Source organism: Squalius cephalus (genome assembly GCF_949319135.1).
Source record: "Squalius cephalus genome assembly, chromosome: 10".
Classification (NCBI taxonomy): Eukaryota; Metazoa; Chordata; class Actinopteri; order Cypriniformes; family Leuciscidae; genus Squalius; species Squalius cephalus.
In genome coordinates, this window is record NC_137131.1 from 16,164,785 (window position 1) to 16,191,384 (window position 26,600).

The 26,600-nt window shown below is 38.7% G+C and overlaps 1 protein-coding gene across 10 annotated transcripts in view; it reads left to right on the forward strand.

The window, feature by feature from the left end:
* Positions 1–26,600, forward strand: part of lrrc7 (leucine rich repeat containing 7) — a 123,971-nt gene that overhangs the window by 63,242 nt on the left and 34,129 nt on the right. For 8 of the 10 annotated variants that reach the window (XM_079883696.1, XM_079883692.1, XM_079883701.1 and 5 more), the window contains 4 exons: positions 22,869–23,071; positions 25,080–25,197; positions 25,315–25,393; positions 26,332–26,421. In XM_079883696.1, the coding sequence (XP_079739822.1) occupies positions 22,883–23,071; positions 25,080–25,197; positions 25,315–25,393; positions 26,332–26,421 (476 nt within the window). In that variant the 5' untranslated portion in view covers positions 22,869–22,882. The remainder of the gene's footprint in view (positions 1–22,868; positions 23,072–25,079; positions 25,198–25,314; positions 25,394–26,331; positions 26,422–26,600) is intronic. The other 2 variants (XM_079883697.1, XM_079883698.1) reach the window with 1 other exon arrangement.

The window sequence follows — 26,600 nt, forward strand, 5'->3', positions numbered from 1 at the left end:
TTACTCTGGTAAAGTGTATTCAGTTATTTAGAATCTAAATATATAGCATAAATGATTTGCTTACATATCTGAATTATACTGCAGAACATAAACCACTGAATAGTATCAAACTAGTTTCAATATGACTTTACATGAATTTAGATAGTATGCAATTCACACAGAAATACAATTATAGTTGAACTAGTACATTGTGCAGATGACAGTAACTGAATATACAGAATATTAAAGTTCGAACAGCATAGAATGTAAATCAGATAACTTACTTCTTAATCAATCACTCACGGGAACAACAAACATGCGAAAGTCCGCTTTGTGTAAGAAAGCAAGTCAATCTCTCCACCTCTGTATATAGACTGCCCTCTGACTAGTTCAGACATGCCCAGATTTGTCCATGCCGTGCAAGCACCAACAAAGTAACTTACATAAAGATACCTCCAGGGGGCATTGTTGGGCTTTCGTACACAGCCGCCCCCAAATGTTGCTTGCGACATTTGAACCTGGTAGAAAGCCCTTCCTACGTGGCAGGATTGGTGTTGTCGTCATCAATGAGTTTGGGAAGTGGAATTAACCGAGCTACAGGTCTAACATAAGTCCGATCTTGAACCTGCACTGCAACTGTCCTTATACGTCCATCAGGTCCAGGGAAGGTACGGGTCACCTTGCCCACTGGCCAGAGGGCTCGTGGAAGTTGTGGGTCAATGATGAGTACTACTTGGTCAACCCTGAGCTTGTCAGTATCCTTTTTCCATTTTTGTCTTTCCTGGAGACTTGGCAGGTAGTGATTAATAAATCTAGCCCAGAATTGGTCCGCAAGTATTTGGCTATGCCTCCATCTCCTGGTTCCCAAAAGATTGCTGGAGTCATACATTACTTGTGGGAGACAGGAGTCATGGCGACCCATGAGCAGGATGCTGGGTGTGATTGGGTCTGGGTCTGCGATATCCGATGATACGTAGCCTAATGGCTTGGCATTCATGATTCCCTCCACCTCAATCAGAACAGTGCGGAGGACTGTTTCAGGGACTGTCTGTTCCTTTAGAATGACTTTCAAGGCTTGTTTCACTGATTTTACTTCTCTCTCCCAAATACCACCAAAATGTGGAGCACTGGGAGGATTAAATCTGCAAGAGATTTTCTGTTCAGCTAATTGCTCCTTTAATCGAGGTGCCATAGCTTCATAGGCCTCTTTAATCTCTCTGTTCCCTCCAACAAAGTTGGTGCCATTATCAGAGAAGAGCTCGAAAGGCTTGCCTCTTCTAGCTATAAATCTCCGTAGAGACATCAAGAAGGCATCAGTGTCAAGACTCTCAAGTAGATCCAGATGGAGGCATCGGGTGGTCATACATTTGAAGACTATTCCCCATCTCTTTTCAGTTCGTCGTCCTATTTTTACTGTGAATGGACCAAAACAGTCCATTCCAGTGGAATAGAAGGGGGGCTTATAAAACCTAAGACGAGCTGGTGGGAGATCTGCCATCATAGGGATGCTAGGTTGGGCACGCCACTTTTGACATTCCATACAGCCTAGTTGATGTTTCTTGATGGCTGCTCTGCCTCTCAAAATCCAATAGTGACGTCTCAGCTCTGCAAGGACTCTTTCTGGCCCAGGATGAAGGAGATTGACATCATATTCCTTAATAAGGAGTTTAGTTATTTGATGACTAGGATCAAGAACTATGGGATGCAGGGCATTCATGTCTATATGTTCAGCATGACGCAGTCTTCCTCCAACCCTAATCAGCAAAGCATCTTTATCATACTCAGGAGACAGAGACACTAGCCGGCTATTGAATGGTAAGGATCGGTTTGATGATAGAGCCTTAACCTCCTCTGGAAATGAGTCTCTTTGGGCTTGTTGGAGAAGGAGCCTTTCTGCAGTAACATAATGTTCAGCTACGTCTGCTGGCAATGTGGAAGATTGAGCCGCCCCGTGTAGGCACGCCACTGTGGCCTTTACCAAGTCTTTCCAGGTGTTATACTGCTTTGCGTCTGGGAGTTGTACATCAGGACTAGTGCATAGGTGCAGACAGAGTGCTGACTTCTTTAATTCAGTATCTGGTTCAGGGTCAGCAACTAGCATGGTTGGCCAGGATGTTTCTGGTTGATACAAGAAGTCAGGTCCCTTAGCCCAACGGTATGATTGTGTCAACTCTTTTAAGGACTTTCCACGGGTAATGTCGTCTGCTGGGTTATTGCCAGAATCCACATACCTCCAGGAATTAACATCTGTGAGGGACTGAATTGCAGCAACTCGAGTTCCTACAAAGACTTTATATCTGCAGGAGTCAGCCAGCAGCCAGCGAAGGACAGTGGTGGAATCTGACCAGAGAATGACTTGCCTGATGTTTACTGTGAGTTCTGTTTGGAGGACTTTAGCTACTTGTGCTCCAGTAAGTGCTGCACTTAGTTCAAGTCGTGGCATTGACATTTGTTTCCGGGGGGCAACACGTGATCGGGCCAGTACGAATGAAATATGTACATGACCATCTTTGTCTTCTGTGCGCATATATGATACTGAGCCGTATGCTCTCTCCGAGGCATCACAGAAGATGTGTAGGTCTCTGGTGAATGTTTCATCATGCACTTGAAATGGAGTGTAGCATCTGGGAATCTCTTGTTCCTCCAAATCAGGTAGTTCCTGTACCCAGGTTTGCCATCTGTTTCGTAGACTGTCAGACTCAATGAGGTCATCCCATCCCACATGAATTTTCCACAGATCCTGAATGAGTATCTTGGCTTGGGTGGTGAATGGAATCAGGTACCCGAGAGGGTCATACTGCGATGCCAATACCTTGTAAATATTTCTCAAGGTTGGTTTGAGACTTTCCACTTGGCGGGGCTTGTATCCTAAGGAATCACTGAGACAATTCCATCGCAATCCAAGTGTGCCCTCTAAGAGATCTGGACTCTTTTGGGATAACCATAGCTCACTGCTTTGTGACCTTGCTTCTGATGGAAGGTGTTCAATGACTTCTGGTTTGTTGCTGGCCCATTGGCGGAGATCAAACCCTCCAGTAAGCAGCAATTGCCGTAGGCCATCTACAAGAGCTCTAGCCTTTTCCGTTGATTCCATACTTTGAAGACAATTGTCTACATAGAATGACTGGGTAACTGATTCTATGAGAATGGGATCAGTTTCGCTGTTGTCATGGGCTATTTGTTGCAGTGCATATATGGCACAACAAGGACTGCACGTTGTGCCAAAAGGCAGGACTTGCCACTCATATATCTTTGGCTGCTCACTCCTTTGCATGTTTCTCCAGAGGAAGCGCAGGATTGCCTTGTCATCTGGCAATAGGCGAACTTGGTGAAACATTCCTTTCACATCTCCGCTCACAGCCACGGTGTGTTGTCTGAACCGAAGCAGAACTCCAAGTAAAGATGGACCAAGTATGGGACCAGGAATGAGGAGCTCATTCAATGATTGACCCTGATACGAGAAAGAACAGTTAAACACAATCCTGTTTTTGCCATTGTGATTCACCATATGGTGTGGAATGTACCAGGATTCAGTGGTCTTCTCAGCTTCCTGAGTGGAGATTTCTGCCACGTAACCAGCTTGCTCTAATTTGTTCATCTCAGTGCAGTATGCTTCAGAGAGGTTTGAGTCTTTGGCGAGTCTCCTTTCAGTGTTGCGAAGGCTTGCCAGCACTGCTTCCTTTGGAGCTTTAAGGGCGACAGTATTTGGTCGTCTGAGCAAAGGAGTGGCATATCGTAGAATATCGTCCACCTCTATCCTAGAAGTGCATGTTTGGAGTACTGTTAGAGCATGCTGGTCCTGTTTAGAACGAGTAGCTGCTGTTTCATTAATGTAGGGCAGGGTGTCAATCTGCCAGAGACGCTCAACGTTCTTGAGTAACTCAGCATTCTGAGAATCTATAGAGATGTTCAGACATTGTTGATCACAGGGAGCAGTTTGGCTGTACCCCACAGGGCCTTGAAGAGTCCAGCCAAGTCTGGTGTGAACAGCTATTGGGGCATTAGGAGGTCCCATTCGTATGGGTTGAACTGGTACAAGTAAGTGAGGCATGTCCGACCCAATGAGTAGCAAGGGTTGTGCTCGCTCAATCTGTGGCAATGGTAAGGACCGGATATGGGCATATTTGCGTTGAAGAGCAGCTACTGGATAAGAATGTTCCGACAGTCTCAGATTCGCTGCAGTGAAGACATGATTAATCTGGAACTTCTTAGTGGGTCTGTTTAGAGGTGACACAGAGAGGGAAACAGATGCTCCATTTAATTGAAGTACATCCTGACGTATTGTACGTAACGTGAGAGTTTCAGGCACTTTGGTGAGGTTTAACTGCTCCACGGCTTGTGGCAGTACAATGCTACGCTCAGAGCCATCGTCTAACACCGCATATGTCTCCATGGCTTTATCTCCGTTATGAAGTAGGAGCTTAACTACCTTAAGCATCACCTTTGGAGATCGGTTTGGACGATCTAAGTATACCTGTGAAGGGGGAACATTGACCATAAGAACACTCTTTTGTGTTTGCAGTACTGCTTCATGAAGAATGGTAAGGTGCAGCTCTTTACAGGTCTTGCACCCTCGCTTCAGAGTGCAGTTGTCCGAAGCATGTGTCCTTCCACATTTCCAACAACGCTTTCCATCCGTTATCCACTTCAGTATTTGCTCTGTGGTTAGTAGCTTAAATTTAGAGCAAGAGTTCAGGAAATGGTCCTTATTGTTGCAATATGGACAGTACGGTTGAAACTTGGGTGTCTTAATTCCTGCTTGTCCTTGAACAGATGAGGTACTGTTAGTGGAGTAAAGGATTGAGGTAGATCTGTCCTTAGAACGATAAGGTGTGCGTGGATCCTTCTTAGGTGTCCTGGTTACCTCACTTTGATAAAGCGCTGCTGCTCTGTTTGAAATGCGCTTAGCCTGAGACTTTAGCTGCAGCCATGCAGAGAAATCAGATAGGGTGTAGGTGCGGTCGGTGCCAGTCTGGAGAATGCCATGGCTAAAACAGTACTCAACAAAACTGTCACGGTATGACGGTGGCATTTTGCTCAGAAGGCGATCAACATGAGATCCACATCTTAACTCATAGCCATTCGGGCCTTCTAAAGTCCTGAGCATCCCTACAAATGAATGGATAGATAAGGCGAAGTCGTCAAAAGCTTCAGCATCTCCAAACTTTAGAGCAGGAGCATTTAGTATGGCACCTAGCTCACACTGGACTAGTTGGCGTGGTTGACCATATTTATCTTGCAGTGCTTGTAATGCAGCTGTGTATGGCCGGGGATCGTGCATGTATGCCTTTGCAAGCTGGAGAGCACTGGGAAGCTTTAAGTGACCTAAAAGCACTTGATACTTGTACTGTTCACTTAAGTGTTGTTGGTTGTTCATTAGGTTGTCCAGTGCCATTTTGAGCAGTGCAAAGTCACTTTCACGTCCAGATTCAAAGGTCGGTATGACAGGTTTTGGGACACCATAGGCAGAAGCAGCTAACATCTCTATTCCTGGTGGCTGGGATTGAGGGATATACATTGTTGTCTGAGCTGGAAGGGCATGAGATGGAACTGGGTGAGTGGCTGGGAATGCCATTTGAGAGTGAGGATACAGTACTTGGTATGGCTGAGGATGTACTGAAGCCCCTAAGGTTACAGGGTTCAGAGGTGAAGCTATTGAGGGAGGCACACTGACAGCCGGTATCTGTTGGTAGGTTACAGTGGTGACAGGAGGGGTTGGCTGCACTGTAACTGCAGCTGGGTAAATAGGTGCAGGAAAAGTGAGAGCAGTTCTAGACTCTGAAGTGGGCTGAGCTGCTGCAAGAGGGGGTAATGACCATGTAACTACGTTAGGATGGCGCACATCAGGAGTAAAGTCTGGGGCACGGAAGGATGCTTCAGTGGCTAAGGCTGTGGTTGGTAACACATGTGGTGCTGGAGGAGGCAATACTGATGCCTCAGAAGTAATAAAGACAGGTTGTGGCGTGGAATGTCCCTGCATTTGCTGGTCAGATGTTATGAAAATATCACTAGTAGCAGCTCTCTGTTGAAGTGGGCTTGCTTCAGGTAGTGCTTCATGCGAGTTACTAGTGATGCTAGATTGTGATCCAGATTTGCTACCATCATGGGTGTCCTGTTTAAGGAGTGAGGTGACTAGCTTAGCAACCTCAAGCTCATTTTGCACTTTCTTGAGACGCCGTCGTGTCGCAATTTGTTTAGCCAAGGCTTCTCTGGCTTTGAGTGCTTCTCTAGCTTGGTCATCAAGTTTCTGACATTCTTTATCTGCTGTAGTGTCCTCTTCGATCTGGCGTTGTAGTTCCTCTAGTTCAAGAGCCTTTAATCTCTCTTCTAGCAATGCAGCTTGGACGTCAGAGAGAGCGTGTCTTGGTGATCTACTTGATGTACTGTGGCGTGATCTGGATGTAGTGTTGGAGGCTGTACCAGAGGAAATGGACTTAGATGAATGTCTAGAGTGTCTCTGTGAAGAGGCGTCAGCTGGTGTTGGGGCTGAGTGCAGGTGTGCAGGAAGCTGGACTTCATAATCTTCAAGATGGGCTGGGAGATGTCGCTCTCTTTGTGTGCGGGGTCTGACCGCGGGATCTGCTGTGCTGGCAGTATCAGGATCCATTTCTACTGAAGTACATCCGGCTCGAAGGACCATATACGAGCGTATGGGACGCTCAAAGGGTTCGTTAAGCACTAGTAGAAATGGTGGTGGGAGTTTCCGGTTAGAGAAACTGGAGCAAGAGAGAGAGTGTCCCAGCAGAAGGGGTTTATTTTGATTATTTCAGCATGTATGAAGTATTACAGGCATTTGCCCATAGGTATATGTGTGGTCTACAATGAACAGAGAAAACAAAATACAATATAAGTTTGCTAGTATAAACAGTATTACCGATAGCATAAAGAATAGTCACTATACAAAACAGAAGTAATAGTAAATCAGGTTATCATTACTCTGGTAAAGTGTATTCAGTTATTTAGAATCTAAATATATAGCATAAATGATTTGCTTACATATCTGAATTATACTGCAGAACATAAACCACTGAATAGTATCAAACTAGTTTCAATATGACTTTACATGAATTTAGATAGTATGCAATTCACACAGAAATACAATTATAGTTGAACTAGTACATTGTGCAGATGACAGTAACTGAATATACAGAATATTAAAGTTCGAACAGCATAGAATGTAAATCAGATAACTTACTTCTTAATCAATCACTCACGGGAACAACAAACATGCGAAAGTCCGCTTTGTGTAAGAAAGCAAGTCAATCTCTCCACCTCTGTATATAGACTGCCCTCTGACTAGTTCAGACATGCCCAGATTTGTCCATGCCGTGCAAGCACCAACAAAGTAACTTACATAAAGATACCTCCAGGGGGCATTGTTGGGCTTTCGTACAATTACAGATTACAATTTATTCAGTATTTTTGATTTAATAAACGCAGTCATGGTAAGCACAACAGACTTGCAGACCCTAGATGTTCGAACAGTGTACATGTATGGAAAGTATTCAATATTTTTTCTTTATTGTTTCTCTTTTTGTGCTCCATAAACGTCATATGGGTTTGGAACAGCATGAGGCTGAGTAAATAATGACAGTAAAAATTGTCCCTTGTCTCGAATTGGAAATGGGCCATGGATAATTGACGGAGGTTTCAAAAGACGAACATTCAGACAAAGATCTCAAAAGAGCATGCACATATTGGTAAATACAAAAGCGTTGTTAACCAGATCATTCACAGTAAAATCCCCAGACGTACATGCATACATTTACACTGTTTAAAATGTAGTTCTGGAGAAGTACATTTAATTCAAAAGAGTTTGCTTTACCATAATTGATTTCACTTTATAGTGAAAAAATAAAATGATGCCTTGCCAGCGGATCATTAATTGATTCTGAATTTTAAGCCGTGGCTCTTTATTTGCTCTGCTCTGGGAAGGATAGGTTTGAAGATCCCAGGGGCATATTTGTTTTCCTGCACGTCTTCTGCCTCTGATTATTGGAGAAAGCTGCAGTGTCTGCCAAATAGCCGTGCCTCATGCTGAGGCAGCAGTGAGGCTGTTCTGAGCAGTCATGGTCATTGAGAAGGAGAAATGGGGCAGAGCCAAATGGAGGGAAAGCAGGTTGCCTGGTCATCACAGCAGTTATGTCTAAACCGTTGACTTCTTTTTTGGAGAGGTGTAACAATTGTTCAGTGAACCTAACAGAATGTCTCTGAGGGGTTATAAGTATTTGTGGCATCCGTTTGCTTGACTAACAGACAGAAGATCCGTGTCTCATCAACCGTTTCACGCATGAATGTTTGTGACAGATGTCTCTACAGCAGTGGTTCTCAACTGGTTTTGCCATGGGACCCACATTTTCCCATGGTCATTAAGCCGTGACCCAATTTTTTTAGGAATTTGAACCAGGCACATTTATGTCTCAAAAATGGTTGACACATACAAGTACCATCCCACTACAAGGGGTATTTTGGGTTATGATTACAGAAACTACAACTACCATGGTAAATACACAATACTAACATGAACTGTTAATAACATAATGACACTGATCCTGACTTTTGGGTCGCAAGTTCGCAACCCACCAGTTGAGAGACACTGCTCTACGGGATACGGTTTTTAATAAGCCGTTTTTCATGACTATATTTTTTGTACTTTGTTGCAGCCTCTGATTGACCTTGAGCTTTTCAAAAACAACAATGCCAAGATTCACAGTGCTTTCCCAGCAAGTCTGTATAGGACGAATATGCTTTTAGATAATTCTGTAAATCTGTTTCTGTTACCTGCTGTTCCAATACAAACTGACCCTTTATCATCATTTTAGTGCATGTCATGAAACGAATGATGTACTTTGTGTACTGGCAAATTATGCTGCCAATGGTAACATCCTGTGCCCTCTAAAATTACACAGAGTCCACATGTGCTGATCTACCCGCTGCCATTTTGCCTTCGTTTTCATCTTGTATAATGAATTAAAATACACGGTGGACCTACATAATTTTTTCAGAACCTTTTAGTCATAGCTGACATGTGTTTTCGGATTGCTTAATTGTAATTCAGTTGGAATGCATTAAAGAAATACTCAACATTTTATTACATTTGCCATAACACATGATGAATCTATTGACCTTTTTCACATTTCCAGGTTTCTCAGAAGCGGAAGTTGTCATAGTTGGGTAGACTTCTATCGTGGTGACGAGAGATGACACCAAATATAATTTTTGTTTTACAATTTGCTCCAAAATAAAAAGAAAAAAAAAGAATATTTTTTATTATTTTAACAAATACTGTACATGTTAATTCCTTGTTTGACTGCCAAGGTCATAACACAAAGTATAGTGTTATAAATGTGTATTACGTAAAAAAAAAACTTAAATATGAAAAACTTTACTAGATTTACGATGTTGATAACTGTAGAAACTCATCATCACAGTCTGTAAATAGGGTCCATTAACATAAAAATATGAATCTGATGTTTAAAACATATGAAAGTCTTAGTCTTGACAAATATTTAAGATTTGAAAACACTTATTTAAGTACTTATTCTGTCCTTCACAATGTAAATTTAAAAAAAAACCTTGACCTATGAGTTGTATTGCTCTGTAATTTCATCACATACTGTCAAGTAAAGTAAAGTCAAGTCACCTTTAGTTTTATAGCGCTTTATACAATACAGATTGTTTTAAAGCAACTTTACAGTGATCAATAGGAAAATAATGGGCTCTATCATACACCCGGCGCAATGCAGCACCAGGCACGATGCGAGTGTTTTTTTGCTAGTTTCAGCCCGACACAGTTATCATTTTCACGTCCTGCGCCACGTTATTTAAATAGCAAATGCATTTGCGCCCTTTTGTTCGCCCATGGGCGTGCTGGTCTGAAAACAAGGTGTGTTCAGGCGGATTGTTAGCGCGTTGCTATTTTGAAGCAACTGAAATAGACTGTGCCATTGACCAACTGAAACCTGGTCTAAAGTCAATGGCGCAATATTTTTTTTGTTATTTAAAGAGTACATTAGTAATGTGCGACTATAGGCGGGTCCAACACGCGCTTACACTCTGCTTATTACACACACAGGTACACGCAGCAGCACACAAACCAGCCAAATATTAAAAATAAAAGGATTACAATGTAAAATATTATTATTGTGTACATAAAGATATGGTTGAATCCGGTTTGTCCCGTAGATGGTCTTGCTTGCGCGCTTTAACCTTGCGCACAAGCAGATCCGTTTCCTCTGTGGAGATGCGTTCAGTCTTTCCACTATGAAATTCCGTCATGTAAATAGCAATCCGCCATGCTGCGAGCGCAACTGGCATTAAAAGGGAATGGGAGATGAGACTCTGTTTTTTTTGCTCGTAATGCTCAAAACACACCCATTACTCATTTCACGAGTTCACTCTTACATACAATTAGAGGGAGTAAAGTTTAATGCGTATTTGGCGTGCTGTCCAGGGGGAGGGCTCCGAGCTCGGTGTTCGGCCCAAACCCAGAGTACTCCCCCTGTATGTAAATGATTAGGACTAGAGTGTGGAGAAGGGGTGGTGGAGGGATGCTGCTAAACTGTCAATTAATTGAGGTGAGACTGCTGAATATATATATATATATATATATATATATATATATACACACCTCTTATCGTTGATTGCTGAGTGATCTCCACTCGTGTTAATTATCTGAACGTGCTCCTCCCAAACTTTGTTAATAAAACATCATTAAGAGAATAGAGACAACCCTTTTAGACCATGCGCCTGGTGTGCCGACCATTTTCCCCGTCATTAAACTAGTAAACGTGGAAGTGAACTTGCGGCATGCGCTTTAGACCATGCGCTTAGATCGTTAAAACAGTGCCCAATGAGTAACTGATGCAAACATATTTCAGTTCGGCTGTAAAGCAGCTCTAAAAAGAAAAGAAGCATATTTTTTCAGCTAAAGTCAGTTCTGTGTTGATTCAGTTCCGTTTAAAAGAACATCAATTCTGAAATTGAAGTTTAATTCGGTTGTAAACCAGACAAGTCCTTTTCACTGACCCCTATGGCCAGTTTTGTCTGATGAATGATACCAGCGTGATGAATCCAATCTTCAAGTAGAAGGAACTGGATTAATATTTGGAATGATACCATTCCACAATCTGAATTCTGACTGATGTAGCCTGGAATTAAACCACAATATGTTGCATCGTTTGGCCAGAGGAGAACAAGTCCCCTGACTGAGCCTGGTTTCTCCCAAGATTTTTTGTTAAAAGCTAAATCATTTGTTACAGTTGGTTTTGCAATTGGCGTGGATGACATGCAGGGCTATATACAGTATAATATGCAGTGTTGCTTCCCTGAAATGTTTTGCCTGCGTAAGACCCAGTGCGTCAGTAAGGGAGACAAAGAAACTTGCTGAAAGAGGGCAAGAGTTTTAGTATTCTTCTTCATTTTGAATTCATTTTTATATTTAAAACAATACTATTGAATTATTATTCATTTTGATTTTAGTTTTAGTTATGCGATATTGTAGTAGATGGTTGCTTGGTTATTATTTTCTCTCTTATAATATCAATCTTGCAATTAAAGAATGAATTTAAAGAAATTCATAAAGTCATTGCTGCCATGTTGTTTAGAAACCTCCAAACTTGTTGAAGCTTTATTTCTTGTTAATTTAGCCACTGTATCAAATAAATACCTAGGGTTGTGTTTGTTTTCTTTTAAGAGCAACACCTCCCCCTTTGCCCTTCAGACGAGGCTCATGTTTATAACAGTAATATTGAGGTAGACTCATTTAAAGTAATGTAATTGTCTGGTTTTAGCCAGGTTTCTGTCATACACAGCAAATCTAGTTAGAGCAGTATTCTGTTTCCGTATCTAGAGCCCTTGCATTCTTACTATCCTCGATTAAAGTTTGGATGCGTGTCTCTAATTCTGAAATCTTCTCTGAAGACTATGTGGCAGGCAGTGCATGTGACAATAACAGGAGAAGATGGCATGATTCACCATGACAGCATAAACGATCAATGAATATACAAATGTACTGATATATCTGCAGATGAAATTGTAGGAAAGAAATTGGCTTTGGAACATAACATTCTTGCCATGTTTTATTTAAAAACAATTTTTACAATAAAACCTAATAGAAAATCGTATAAATAACCTGGCATTTTGAATATCTACAATAGTGCGACCATCTTGGGGAATATTTTTCTGTACTAATTTTCAGATGTGTTCATATAATCCTCTGTTTCCCCCTTGAGCTTAACTGTGCTGAGGAAGGACTCCCAGGAGATCAATGTCAGACTCACCCACAATAACAAAACCCACAGACTCACACATGCAGCACTGGAAGAGATCAGAAGCTCTATATTAATTAGAAATAATGGTAACGTTAGTTAACATGACATTAGTTAACATGAACTAACATACAATACTTCTAAAGTGCCAGCGTGAGTTGCATCAGGGATGAAATAAAGAGTTGGATTTAGTTGCAGCAATAAGCTGGTATACTGTATATTAAAGGTGCCGTAGGTCATTCTCTGCAGAAATTTTTTTTTGTTATGCTGGTTGAAAGTCTCCTCATCCTGATAGCAATCACTCTGTTAAGCGGTCTAAATGTATTTTTATAAATGTATGTCGTCTGTGGAAGGCGTAGGACCATAAAATGTTCGTTCCACTGCGCTGGCTGTTCACGCAAACATAATAAGTCATCAGCCCGTTCAGAATGGCAAGCTAGCAGCAACAACCTAACTTTCCTTCTAAACCGACAACAAGTGGCACTGGCAAAGGATCTACGATCTATATATCTTCATCGGAGCCAAGCAGACTCTCATCGTGGAAATGCAAGAAATATTATTACACACTGACAAGTTTTGCTAGCTAAACAAACCAAAAACTTGCTGCATCTAATTCTGTTTTTAAGAATATGTTTACGTTTGGTATTGTAGTGTTACTAACTGTACTATAAAGTTTTCTCACTCGTAAATGACACATGAATTGGTATTGCAGTAATGTTGTCTCCGGTCTTCTGGGCTGTGCGTGTTTGTGCTTTCAGGAGGCATGGCTTTAGACGGCGATTTGCAGGGAGGGTGGGGTGTACGCTTTTAGTGCTATCAGGCTAAAGTTAGCATTTTCACCGATGTAATACAGCACCTTTAACAACTCTAAAGAAACCCAAATACTCAGGAATACATCGCATAGAACACGGGACAATGAACTGAAAAAACATAGGGTATAAATACATAGGTAAATTAATCAATGAAAAACCACAGAAATGAACTCAGACACAGAACACAGAACTTAAACAAACACAAGACCAGATCACCCGTGATATAAAGCAGTTATTAATCTTAATGTTAATTTTAACATTTAGTAATATATTATTAGAATTCAAAAGTATATTTTTTAATGGACCTGAGCTAATAATAAACAATTGTGTTCGTATTAACTAACGTTACAAATACGTTACTGTAACAAATGTAGTGCTCATTGTTAGTTTACTATTGGGACCTTATTGTAAAGCGATACTGAAATAATGATTGTTTTAAGTGCACTAAAAATTGCAGGATTTTACTATTTATTTAATGGTTACTTCTTACAATACAGTAGTTTTTACACACTTTTTAAGATATTTAGAATTTACTGTGAAATCAATGCATTAAACAATTAGAGCTGTCACCTTCTATTGATGTTTAAAGGGGGGGTGAATTGCTGTTTCATGCATACTGAGTTTTTTACACTGTTAAAGAGTTGGATTCCCATGCTAAACATGGACAAAGTTTCAAAAGTTAAGTTGTACGTTTGAAGGAGTATTTTTGTTCCAAAAATACTCCTTCCGGTTTGTCACAAGTTTCGGAAAGTTTTTTTCGAGTATGGCTCTGTCTTACGTAAGATAGAGCGGAATTTCCTTATATGGGTCCTAAGGGCACTTCTCCGCGGCCGCGCGCGCACTCGCAGACCAGAGAGAGAAGAGAGCGAAAGCAGTACGTTACCTCAAAGCGCTATGCTCGGCTTTTAGGGAAGTCAATGTCACCAAAGAAGTGGGTTTTTGGTTGGCAGGGCAAGACAACCCTGCACAGATTCCCAAAGAACCCAGCGTTAAGGGAATAGTGGATGGAGTTTGTTTTTTCGAAGCATCAACGGAGGTTGTGCACGACTCTTTGTTCCCTGCATTTCGACGATGATTGTTTTATAAACAAAGCCCAGATCGACTTATTTGCAGATCGTCTAATGCTTAAGAATCGAGCAGTCACGGTGAGTAAACTACTTCAAATGTCTCTCTGTGTTGTTGTTAGATCAGTTCGCACAGCTATAGCACACCGCCCACACGGCCCGCCCCCAGCCGCTCGTTTTTTTCCGGAAAGACTCGGTACAGCCAATCTTTCACTTATAAATATAATAAAACTAAAGACGTTTTGGAGATATGAAGGATGCAATACTACTCTATAGGTACTCAAGATTAACAGGAGATTGAGTGAAAATGAGCATTTCACCCCCCCTTTAAACAAACTGCTGTAAAAACATATCATTGGACAATAGTGTAAATAGTGTTTTGTTTGAATTGTCAATGTGATGTGTTATATCGTTTTTTAAAGGGTTAGTTCACACCAAAATGAAAGTTCTGTCATCAATTTCTCACCCTCATGTTGTTCCAAACCCATAAACCCATTTAGTTAATCTTTAAAACACAACTGAAAATATGTTTATAAAAAAGTGTAGTTTTTGTGTCAAGAGATCAAAACAAGGGTTTTAATCCAAGTTTTCTGAAGAGACACAATCACTTTTATTCATACATTAACATTGATCAACACACATAAAGCAGCACAAAATATAAATACACACACACACACACACACACACACACACACACACACACACACACACACACACACATATGTACTGTATATACAAGTATCCAAGTCCAAAGTAGTACATAGTCATCTCAATGGCAAAAAGTGTCCCAATATAGATATATATATATACGTATATAGGCCTATATATTAATTTAATTTAGAAGTTCAAACTTTTATAAAAGTGATAACTTTGACCTTTATGTGGATCATATTACTGACTGTGAGAAGAATGTGTGAAATAATTGTAAGAAAATACATTTCAGCTTCTAGAGGTCGTTTCCTAGGAAACAGTTTTCAGCTATTACGAACAATATGTGTCAGGCTGGCTGCATGTGGCTCTGAGAATGCAGTTGTTAGATTTACATGCATTTTTAATGGCCATATGCAATGCTCTGCTTTTATTCCTTTTAAGAGTGCATTTACTCCTTGCTTCATCCAAATGAATAACCTTTATAAAACAGGAGAGATGCTAAAGTCTGCTTGGCAGGATAAATGTAACCTCATTCACCGGCTGAGGAGCGACACTGATAGCATTTCATCTTGTGGCACCTCCGCTCTCTGTAGATCTCACATAATGTGGCCTGGCTTCACCAAAGTCATTACAGAGATATCCTCTACGGGAATGGTAGTGAATTAATCGGAGATGTCTTTATGTGAGGCGACTGCAAGACAGAAATTAAGCCATTTTGCTAGAGCGGAGCTGGGAAACTTGTGAATGTGTCCTCTCGCCTTTGCAGAAGCAGCTCTTGCGTCATGCAGTTTCCATAGCACCCTGGGCAGATCTGGCTACTCTGTGAAATCACTCAAGGCTTTGCTTGTGTTTGTACTCGGCTGCTGGCTTTCCTATTGGATGCAAATGTTGTTGCTCTGTGTTGGATTTAAAGTAATTAAGGATAGTTCTGGTTCTGAACGTGATTGGTCAGTACATCGATCCAGCCGTGTTATATTCCACGATTTAACAGCTTTGACCTGCTTACCATTTCACTGCACATCTCCCAAGGTGGATTGTGATTTTATGTTGCATAGCATTGTGCTGTCATGTCAGTGTAATCACTGTTTCTAGTGTAATAATAGCAGTTAATAATAAAAAAAAAAATTAATGAAAATTTGTGTCCTTAATGATTTTATTATGTTGTAACTGTTTTATAAAAGCAAGAATGCCCTATAGATACCGTGCTATATTGTGAATATAATCACACTATAGATCTGCCATTTAAAACGTATCACTTTAATATACCTATGTTATGTGAACATTAAAGGGATAGTTCACTTTGAAATAAAATTTTGGTATGTTTTAGCTTACCTCAAGGGCATCCAAGATGTAGGTGTCTTTGTTTCTGCAGTAGTTTCAATTTTGATATTTTTTGGTCAAACCATTCTTGTCTGTCAGTCATATAATGCAGGTCTATGGTCACCACCTCAAAGATCATGCAGAGAAGTCCAAATTAAACAATTCCCCATCGTAAGTACACACTGATGGCCTAAGACACGAAACGAGCGGTTTGTGTGAGAAAACGAACAGTATTTATATCGTTTTTACCTCTACACAATCACGTCCAAGTGATCTGAGGGCGCGCGCGCTTCCTGGTGTGTGACGTGTGCGCGCGTTCTGGCTTAGTCTGCGCAAGCGCCGGAAAGTGTACAAGAGGTAAAAACGATATAAATACTGTTCGTTTTCTCACATAAACCGCTCGTTTCGCATTTTGGATGCCCTTGAGGTAAGCTAAAACATACCAAAATTTAATTTCAAAGTGAACTATCCCTTTAAGTCATTTGATAATGTAGAGGTTTGGGGATCTTATTTTATTTATTGCATGTGTCTTTTCTCTTTTGAAAAGAAACAGTGCTGAATTGTTGGAAGCGTTGAACCATCCAGAGCTAAGGTTGTTGAGCTAATAGATAGCTCACATGGAATTATTTTAGAAAGTTGGCATTTCCTGTCGTGTGACAAGCTATACTCCATTTAAAATGATTTTTTTATTATTAGGAAGCTTTTATGATCTTTAATGGTGTGTTCACACTTGTCAGGTTTGGTTCGATTAAAACTAACTCTGGTGCGATTGTTCTATTAGTGCAGATTATTTGAATAAGTGTGAACGCTGCCATCCGAATCCTGGCGCGTACCAAACAAGCGGGCCGAGACCCCTGAAAAGGTGGGTCTCAGTCCGTTTCCCAAACGAACTCTGGTGCAGTTCGACTGAAATATGAATGCAACACGGACCAAAGACATGTAAAGGAAGCGAAAACAGGACATGATGTCACAAGATGCGACCCTAAAAATGACAGAATTCTCAAGCATACCAGTTTTTTTCTTGTCATAGTTGTGATGTTGCCCATTACAGTTCGGTACAGGCATCAGAACCGCGTCTCCTCGCAGCAGATTTTCGTTTGTGTGTGACTGAGGGATTCCTGCCGCTGTTTTGATTCCATTTTATGAGCTCTGCATGAGTTCTCAGCTTCATCATATATTATCATATGTATATGGACAACACTATCTCAAGACCAATTCATACAAATTCGTACAAGTGAGTAAAATGTGACTGATTCATATGAATATACGGCCTCACTCGTACGGATTCGTATGATTTGTCTAAACCCCAGTGACGGTTAGGTTTAGGAGTGGGGTCAGGGGTAGGTCATTCGTACAAATTCATACGAATTGGGCAACTCGTAAAATATGTACAATTTAGCAAAAATCTTACAAATGCGTACGAGTGAAGTCGTATGAATTCATACGGATTAGCCACCTCGTAAAATTCGTACAAATTTCCGTGAGATCGGGTTGGTATGCACATACAGTGAGCACACAGCATTGTTTTGGATGTTCGACCAGTTCCAGCATAAAATGTGTCATAAAAGCCGTTTTTTTCATTTATCTTTCTTTAGGTGTTAAAAATGACAGTGTGAATGCTAAGCGAACCAGGACTAAATGTATAATTTATTTTGGTTCGGACCATAAGAATCAAGAGAACTGAACTACAAGTGTGAACACACCCTAAAAATACAAATATTGTACAGAATTAAGAAACTGATACTACACAGAATATTTGTACTTGAAATAGAAAAATGGTTTCAGGATAAATAACCAGCGGGACAATATCGCAGACGATTATGCTTATCGAGAATCAAATGATCATGATTGAATTACAATTAATTGTACAGCACAACTGTCCTTTATTCATAACCTAAAATCTTGATGTTGATTGTTTTTTTTAAGTCATTGGATTGCACTAATGCTTCTCTTCATTCCTTTAGAGTTTAACATAGGCCTAATTTAGTTTTCATTTTCGAAAATGAAAGACAACAATGATAGTCAGAACAAATTTGCTCTCCATTTCTCCCCTGAACCAAAGTTGAGGGTGCTCTCATTACCCGACTTGTGGCATGTGTGTACCCACAGAAAACTGGCAAATGAAACAGTGGATGATTACAGTAATTAATTTGTCTAATGTAGCAATCAACCAAACATTTCCTCCTGAGGGATAATAATCCCAATAACAAGAGGAAGGTGCTTCAAATTCACTTAATGAAAAAATCTAAACTAACTGTAGACAGAAGAACGTTCAAATAAACAGATGATATAAAAAGTATCAGGGTTTCACATACATCTTTACAAGACATTAAACAACTTTTTTTGTCTTCAATCTTAAAATATTCATTAAAAGTATTCCGAAATTGTAATCAGTACACTAACAATTTGAATCTAAACATCACAAAGTGCATATTGGTGTTTGTGTATTCTTTGCATACTTGAATAATGAATATAAATTAAATGAAAAGTTTATCATGATGCTGAAAACATATACTTTTGTATTACGGTACTATTTTACATTCTGAAAGTCCATGCATAATGAAAGGGTATGCTTGGACCAGCCAATTATTAAAATTAGCAAATTACATATTATATCTTGGTGGTAAAACATTTTTGCTCAGGCAGGAAGAACAAATATATTCACTTTGAATTCAGGAATATACTATATTAAAAGTCTGAGGTTGTTTTTGAAAGAAGTATCTTCTGCTTACTATGATTGCATTTATTTGATCAAAAATACTGTGAAAAATTATAATATTGTGAAATATTATTATAATTTAAAGTAACTCCATTACTCCAGTCTTTAGTGTGACGTTATCCTTCAGAAATCATTCTGATATGCTGATTTGATGCACTAGAATTTTTTTTTCAATGTTGAAACCAGTTGCACTGCTTAATATTTTTGTGGAAACTGATTGATTTTTTTCTAGGATTCTTTTATGAATAGAAAGTTCAGAAGAACTGCATTTTTGGAAGAGAAATCTTTTGCAGCATTATAAATCTCTACTGTCACTTTTGATCAATTTAATGCATTTAAGTATTGATTTCTTTCAAAATATCTTAGTGACCCCAAACAAAACCTTATGAACATTAGTGCATTTTTTTTTTCTTTTTAAATTCATTAGTTCTTTGTAGCATGTCAAATGTATGCTGTCCCCTTCACAATGTCTCATGCATAGAAATTGAACATTAATATGCATGTTTTGAGTGTATTGTATAATGAGAAATTTTGTTTCCAGTTAAATTCAGGCTTTTGTTATGTAAACTCATTTTCATTCAGCTGCAGTGATGACTATAGTGGCACCTTGGCATTATCTTTTCTCAGGATCAAAAAAGAGGACACTGAAGGACCCATAAGAGCTGTACAAATGGTTAGGGTTCACATACAAGTGAATCAGATGAGGAAAAACCTGCTATCTTATCTGAGACGTTTATATTTTCTTGTGGGTGAACATGACTTTATCTTATCAGAACCGATCATCTCTCTCTCCAAGCACATCTCCTAAAAGAAAACCAGTTATCTCTGGCCATTGTTTTGTTATCACACAATCCCCACGGAAACGCTGTTTCCCTTTCACATGGTGGCTGACAGTTCTCTGCATGTGCCGGTCATTCAGATGGAAGGATGTTACATCTCAAGTCTGTAAGGAGACATGATAAAGCAGATACAGCTGTCTGAAGCGATATTGGATGTTTTTTGGAGTGGTCTTGTGAAATAATTATGCCCCCTCCAGACACTCTGTTTTCATCCGATTCATTCACTTAAAGGAGAACTCCGGTCAATTTTAACATTGAGCTAATTTTTTCGTAAATTTGGAGTGCTGTCAGAGAACAACGATAAAAATCGGTGTTGCCTACACCGTGTTATCCTCTTTTTAAAATTTGCACCCTGTTGACTTCAATGACTTGTAATGACACATCAAGGATGTTAAGAGGCTAAAAGCAGCTTTAAAACTTGCCCCATTGAAGTTAACAGGGTGCAAATTTTAAAAAGAGAATAACACGGTGTAGGCAACACCGATTTTTGTCGTTGTTCTCTGTACTGACAGCACTCCAAATTTACAAAAAAATGAGCTCAATGTTAAAATTGACCGGAGTTCTCCTTTTAAAGTATCACCTGTCCTGTAACTCTTCCTTCTTCTTGCATCATTCTTGCCTATTGGTTATGCAACACCTCTCAAGATGACATCATCAGTGAGAGGAAGTGATATGTTCACACAATAATATAGAAGAAACTTTGTATTTCCCATATGAGGAACTTCATAGACTAAACAAATATTTAGGGCTGAATTTAAGATGTACAGTATTTGTATTTGAAAATGCATATAAAATTCCCATCATTTAGATTACTATTTTACATTCTGCAAGTCCATGCATAATGAAAGGGTAGGCCAACTATTCAAATGAGCAAATTATACATCTTCATGGTAAAACATTTTTGCTCAGGCTGGAAGAACAAATATCTTTGCTTTGAATTCAAGTTTATACTGTATAAATATTGTACTCTACTCTTCAAAATTCGGAGGTTTGAGTTTTTACATAAACTAATAAACATAATGTGATGCATATTTGTCAGTCAATGATAAATGAAACCGGTAAGATTTCTGTGCTCACAAAAAAATCATGGCATAGTTTATTATTATGCCATAGTTTATACATTTGCTTCTTAATTGATTTTATTGAAATCATGTTTTAAAAATCATTTGTTCAAATTGCTTAGAATCAGCATATTAATTGTAAAAACAATAACATTTATTCTGTTAAAAAGTATGAAAAAAATGGTTAGCAGTAGAACAAGCAATATTCAAAAAGTTATGAGATTAAAACAAATTAGATTTATTGATGATACATATATTGTCAATTTAAAATACGTAGAGTTTATTAGTACTATTGCAGATATATATTTTTATTTTTGTATGACTGTATGAGATTAATTTCTGTATGACATACAAATATACAAATATATGCATAACAAGTTTATTAAGTTTATTCGTGAAATTTTTACGTGAAAACCGTGTAAATCCAAATAGATGGGAATTATATATGCAGTTCAAATACATGAACGTTAAATTTAGATCTACATATTTTTTGAGCAGCAGGATAATATTTGATTGCTGTGTTCAAGCAATAGCAGCCTAAAATTTCCACTCTCTTACACTAACTCTTCCTGAAATTTTAATCTCCAGAATCCTCTGTGTAGTCGTTCATCCAGAGCTGCTGCTTGTCTTTGTTGAGTGGAGGATGTTTTAATTATCAGTGATACATTTGCATTTGCAAGGGACAAAAGCACTCTGCATTAGCGCAGCTTGTCTTTCATTTCAGACATTATTCCCTAATGCCCTCTCAAACATTGTTTTAGCAGCGCGTTTCCATCCCCGAAGAACATTACAATGCCCGCCGTGTCTCTTCTCTCTCTTTGGCTTCTTGTCAGGTCAGAGGCAGTAGAGACAAATCTCGTCACAGTTGATTGATATAAGCAATTTTGTGTTATACTGCTTCCTTTTTCGCTGACTGATATTTGCAATTAGCTCCCAGATGGGTTTCTCTCATTGGTGTTAAATTAACTTTCATGATAAACTAAATCAGGTAAACTGCTTTGATTTATGACACAGGTTACTGCACACTAACACCTCTGAAGTACAGCATTGAGTCTTTATGTCAGATTGTCTTTGTCTTATAGAGCAGATGTTATTTTATTAGTCACCTTATGATGCTCATCTCATGGTTTGAATTAAGGGGATGTGGTGCATTTTATGAGGGATCTGGTAAGGTCTTCCGACTCAATTACAGCACTCTGTCCAGCAGGATGAGGCTATACATTGAGGTTTTTTCCCACTAATATATGATTTTGATTTTCGTTATGGAAGTCTGATAGATAGATTATAGAGGAATATTGATATTTCAGAAGTTTCAAAACCCTGACAAAAGTATATTATGTTTTAGCACATTTGGCTGTTGATTATCATGTTTCTTACACCAATATTGCTAAAATAATACATAAAAAAACATGAACATGAAATACTGATTTTAGTTGAAATTATATTATTTAGTTTACTTGTCGATTATCTAAACAATCTGCCTATCACTGAAATAATATTTCAATATTATTATTATTTTAAATGTATTATTATTATTATTATTATTATTATCATCAATCATATTAACTAGTTATATAACACATTTAGCTACAATGCTAACATGGTTTTTGTCAGTTTTAAGTGCTCTATCATTCAGTTGTTTGTGTCTCCTGTTCCCCTGTCTTTAAATTAAACTTGAGACGCAAAAATGTCAGCAATTGGGTATATCAACTTATGCTGAAAAGAGAGAGACCATGGAGTGATACAAGAGACATGAAAGTAACACTGGTTTGTTGCTATGGGCACTTGTCAAATATAAATTTAGTGTTTGACTGATCAATGGCACAATTTTCCAATGAGAAGCAAGTAATCCAGAGAGCCGTGCAATAAGTGAAGATAATGATAGCCTATAGTAAGGTTCATGGGTAATAAAAATCTCAACCTCGGCTCGAATAAAACACAAAGCTCCAGACAATTTTGCTTTTGGTACCAATTATAGAGACACATTGGTACTCTGCAATTTGTTGTACAATTAAACGATACCAGCTTTAATATTGTAGAACGTTTTTAGTGTGAATATGTGTGTGATTTAATGAATCAGCTATACTTCTGAGAATCCCTTTTCTGTATGTGTTTTTTAAACTATCATTTTCTTTTTCCTTTCTCTTCCTAAAGTGCAGTGTCTGGAGATGACTACTAAGAGGAAGATCATCGGCCGCCTGGTGCCCTGTCGATGCTTCCGGGGGGAGGAGGAGGTCATCTCAGTGCTGGATTATTCCCACTGTAGCCTGCAGCAGGTCCCTAAGGAGATCTTCAGCTTCGAGCGCACACTAGAAGAGCTCTACCTTGACGCCAACCAGATTGAGGAGCTGCCTAAGGTAAGTTGTCAAGTGTCAGCTTAAACATGCATAATATCTGCCTAACAGTGGATACATCAACTCCTGAACATCATCTTAAACAGCAGTAGAGACAACAAAATTGTGCATGACATTGTGATTTTTGATGTGATTGTTTACTTATAAAGCACTAAAAGTGTTCCATAATTGAAGTTTATTAATATTATTGACTGTTTTGTCTATAGCATTTATTCTGATATACTCCTTAGATAAGTGTTCACACTTGAACTCAGTGCCATTCTAAACCCAGAGTTAACAAGGTGTTTCATGTTTAACACTGTTCATGCTTAAAGGGATAGTTCACTTTGAAATTAATTTTTGATATGTTTTAGCTTACCTCAAGGGCATCCAAGATGTAGGTGTCTTTGTTTCCGCAGTAGTTTCAATTTTGATATTTTTAGGTCAAACCGTTCTTGTCTGTCAGTCATATAATGCAGGTCTATGGTCACCACCTCAAAGAGCATGCACAGAGAAGTCCAAATTAAACAATTCCCCATTGTAAGTACACATTGATGGCCTAAGACACGAAACGAGCGGTTTGTGTGAGAAAACGAACAGTATTTATATCGTTTTCAACCACCTCTACACAATCACATCCAAGTGATCTGAGGGCGCGCGCGCTTCCTGGTGTGTGACGTGTGCGCGCGTTCTGGCTTAGTCAAGCGCCGGAAAGTGTACAAGAGGTAAAAACGATATAAATACTGTTCGTTTTCTCACACAAACCGCTCGTTTCGTGTCTTAGGCCATCAATGTGTACTTACGATGGGGAATTGTTTAATTTGGACTTCTCTGTGCATGCTCTTTCAGATAGTGACCATAGACCTGCATTATATGACTGACAGACAAGAACATACCAAAATTTAATTTCAAAGTGAACTATCCCTTTAAGTTATTAATCTTGGGTATTCAGGTTTCCAGCAGCCATTACTCCAGTCTTCAGTGTCTCATGATCCTTCAGAAATCTTTCTAATATGCTGACTTGGTGATCAAGAAACATTTCTTATTAGTATCAATGTTAAAAACAGTTTTTTGTGGAACCCATCATCATTTTTTTTTTGTATTCACTTCAGTGAATGAATGAATTGAAACTAAAGATGGTTGTCAGCTCAAAAATACCAAACAGATTGTGTGACAGAGTTGACATGGCATATTTTGACAAAATATTTAAGCACAATAAGAACCTAGTTCCTGGGTGATGTTATTGAACTCCTAGCAGTAAAATATCAAACAAGGACCATAAGGATGAAGAATGACTTTGATATTGGCTGATTTTTAAATGGTTTTATAGTTATCTGTTCACAGCTACGAAACCTTATAGAAGATATTTTTCAAACAGTTGTACTGTAAGGACATACTGAATACTTGAATCCGATTGGTGGACGAACATTCAAATTAGCAAAGGAGGCCCACACACAAAAACCTGAGAAATGTCTTGAAATTCAACATCTGAACAATGTCTTGAGGTGTGGTAAATGTAATATAAGCAGAATAATTGACTCCGGGCCATTGAATTATTAGAAAATAATGCACACCTAATTACCACCTTAGGTGCGCATTATTTTATAATTATTGTATGTCATTCTAATTATTATATGTCGTCAATTATTCCTTAAATATTTATTAGAGTAAATAAATCAAACATTATTTAATGAGATGGTAGTGAGGAGTAATAAGTGATTATGTAAAGTTGTGAGACAGATTTTATCCAATGCTTTGGATATTTTATAAAGTATTTGGTTAAAACCCAAATATAGCATAGTATACAAATATAGCATGGCTCAAGAAACTACCACCCATTTTGTCCAGTGTTAAATGTTATCTTAAATTGTGATTTAAAAATATGTTAACTTAGGGTTAAGTGTAGTGTGAAAATCCACATTTTTATTTTATAACACAAGAAAATACTCAGGGCCATTGCTGCATATACTGTAATACCAAAAAAATGAACACAACCTTCAACTAGATCTCTCTATTTTTCCGTCTTTCTCAGCAACTCTTCAACTGTCAAGCGCTCAAGAAGTTGAGCATGCCTGACAATGACCTCTCCAGCCTGCCAACCACCATCGCCAGCCTTGTGAATCTAAAGGAGTTAGATATTAGTAAAAATGGTATATCCTTAACTCAGTTTATTCTATATTTGCTTTTTAATTCATTGGTCATTCATATGGTATGATTGTACCTTTATACACTAATGTATTAACAATGGAAAACTGGCTTTATTCCAGGTATTCAAGAGTTTCCTGACAACATCAAATGCTGTAAATGTCTATCAATTGTGGAGGCCAGTGTAAATCCTATAGCCAAGTAAGTAGAGCTGCTCACATTTCTTGAAACCTTACATTTTTGATAATTGTTGTATTATGTACATATGGGTAGTTGATGAATCCATGTTTATTTATTTTACATTTTGTCAACATTTTATGTTGATAGATTTAAGGTTAAATTTGAAAAGTCCCCCCTTAATCTCATTAGCCTTTGCTGGTTTATTTAAATGGTGTTGTGTTGTGATGTGATGCATTAAAGAAAAAAAAGTATTCCATGTAGTCCCTCAAATATGAGATGGTAATACTAAAAATGTGAATAATATTTATAAAAAAAGAATAAAAAGAAGCATGTAATTTGAAGTATTTCTTCTACTATTGCCATTTCCTTCAAATTCTGTTTCCTGTCTACAGTTTATTTTATCATACAGAATATGGATTGGCTGTATTTATTCTGTTCCTGATCTGGTTTTCTTATGATAGAAGTGAACGTACAGTATGTAAATTCTAGATATTTTCAGATACTTTTCTATCTTTTTAAATTAATTTTTAAAACCATTAAACAAAATGTTAAATTATTAGCACATTTGTGCATTAATTCTGCATATTGCAAGTAGACATCATGCCTTAAAAATGAACCGAACTCAAGGAGAGATTAGACATGCCTTTCTATTTTTAGCTCAATGTATTCCTTTGGCCTTCAGTCTGAAGTTGAGCTTAAAATCTTTGATTCAGAAGTTTATGATAGAGGATCAAACATTCAGGATCCAGTGCATGGTCTCTGCAGAGAGTCCTTTTCTTCATATTATGATTAAATCAGCCCTCAAGTGACTCCATTTACTGGGATGCTAACAGAGCCAGTAGAAGGGGAAGTGTAGAGGGATTACAGATGGCTCTCACCGCTTTTGAAGTACTTAACGCTTATCAAATCTTAAGGGCACTGGCCTTTGAGAGGGTCTGATCACCTCTGTGTTCCTGCAGGCTCCCGGACGGCTTCACCCAGCTCCTCAACTTGACACAGCTCTTCTTAAATGACGCCTTCCTTGAATACCTGCCTGCCAATTTTGGGAGGTAAGAGCTTCATCGTGGGCCTCTTTGTTCCTGCTCTGCTGGGATTTGTGAAACAGCTCTTTAACACACCTGTCTGAGTCGGTCTCATTCTTGTAGTTGTCATCGTAGTGTTTTTATTTTTAGATGTTATTTTGTATCCAAGGAGCAGCATGGTGCTGATTCTGGCAGTGATTTGCCTA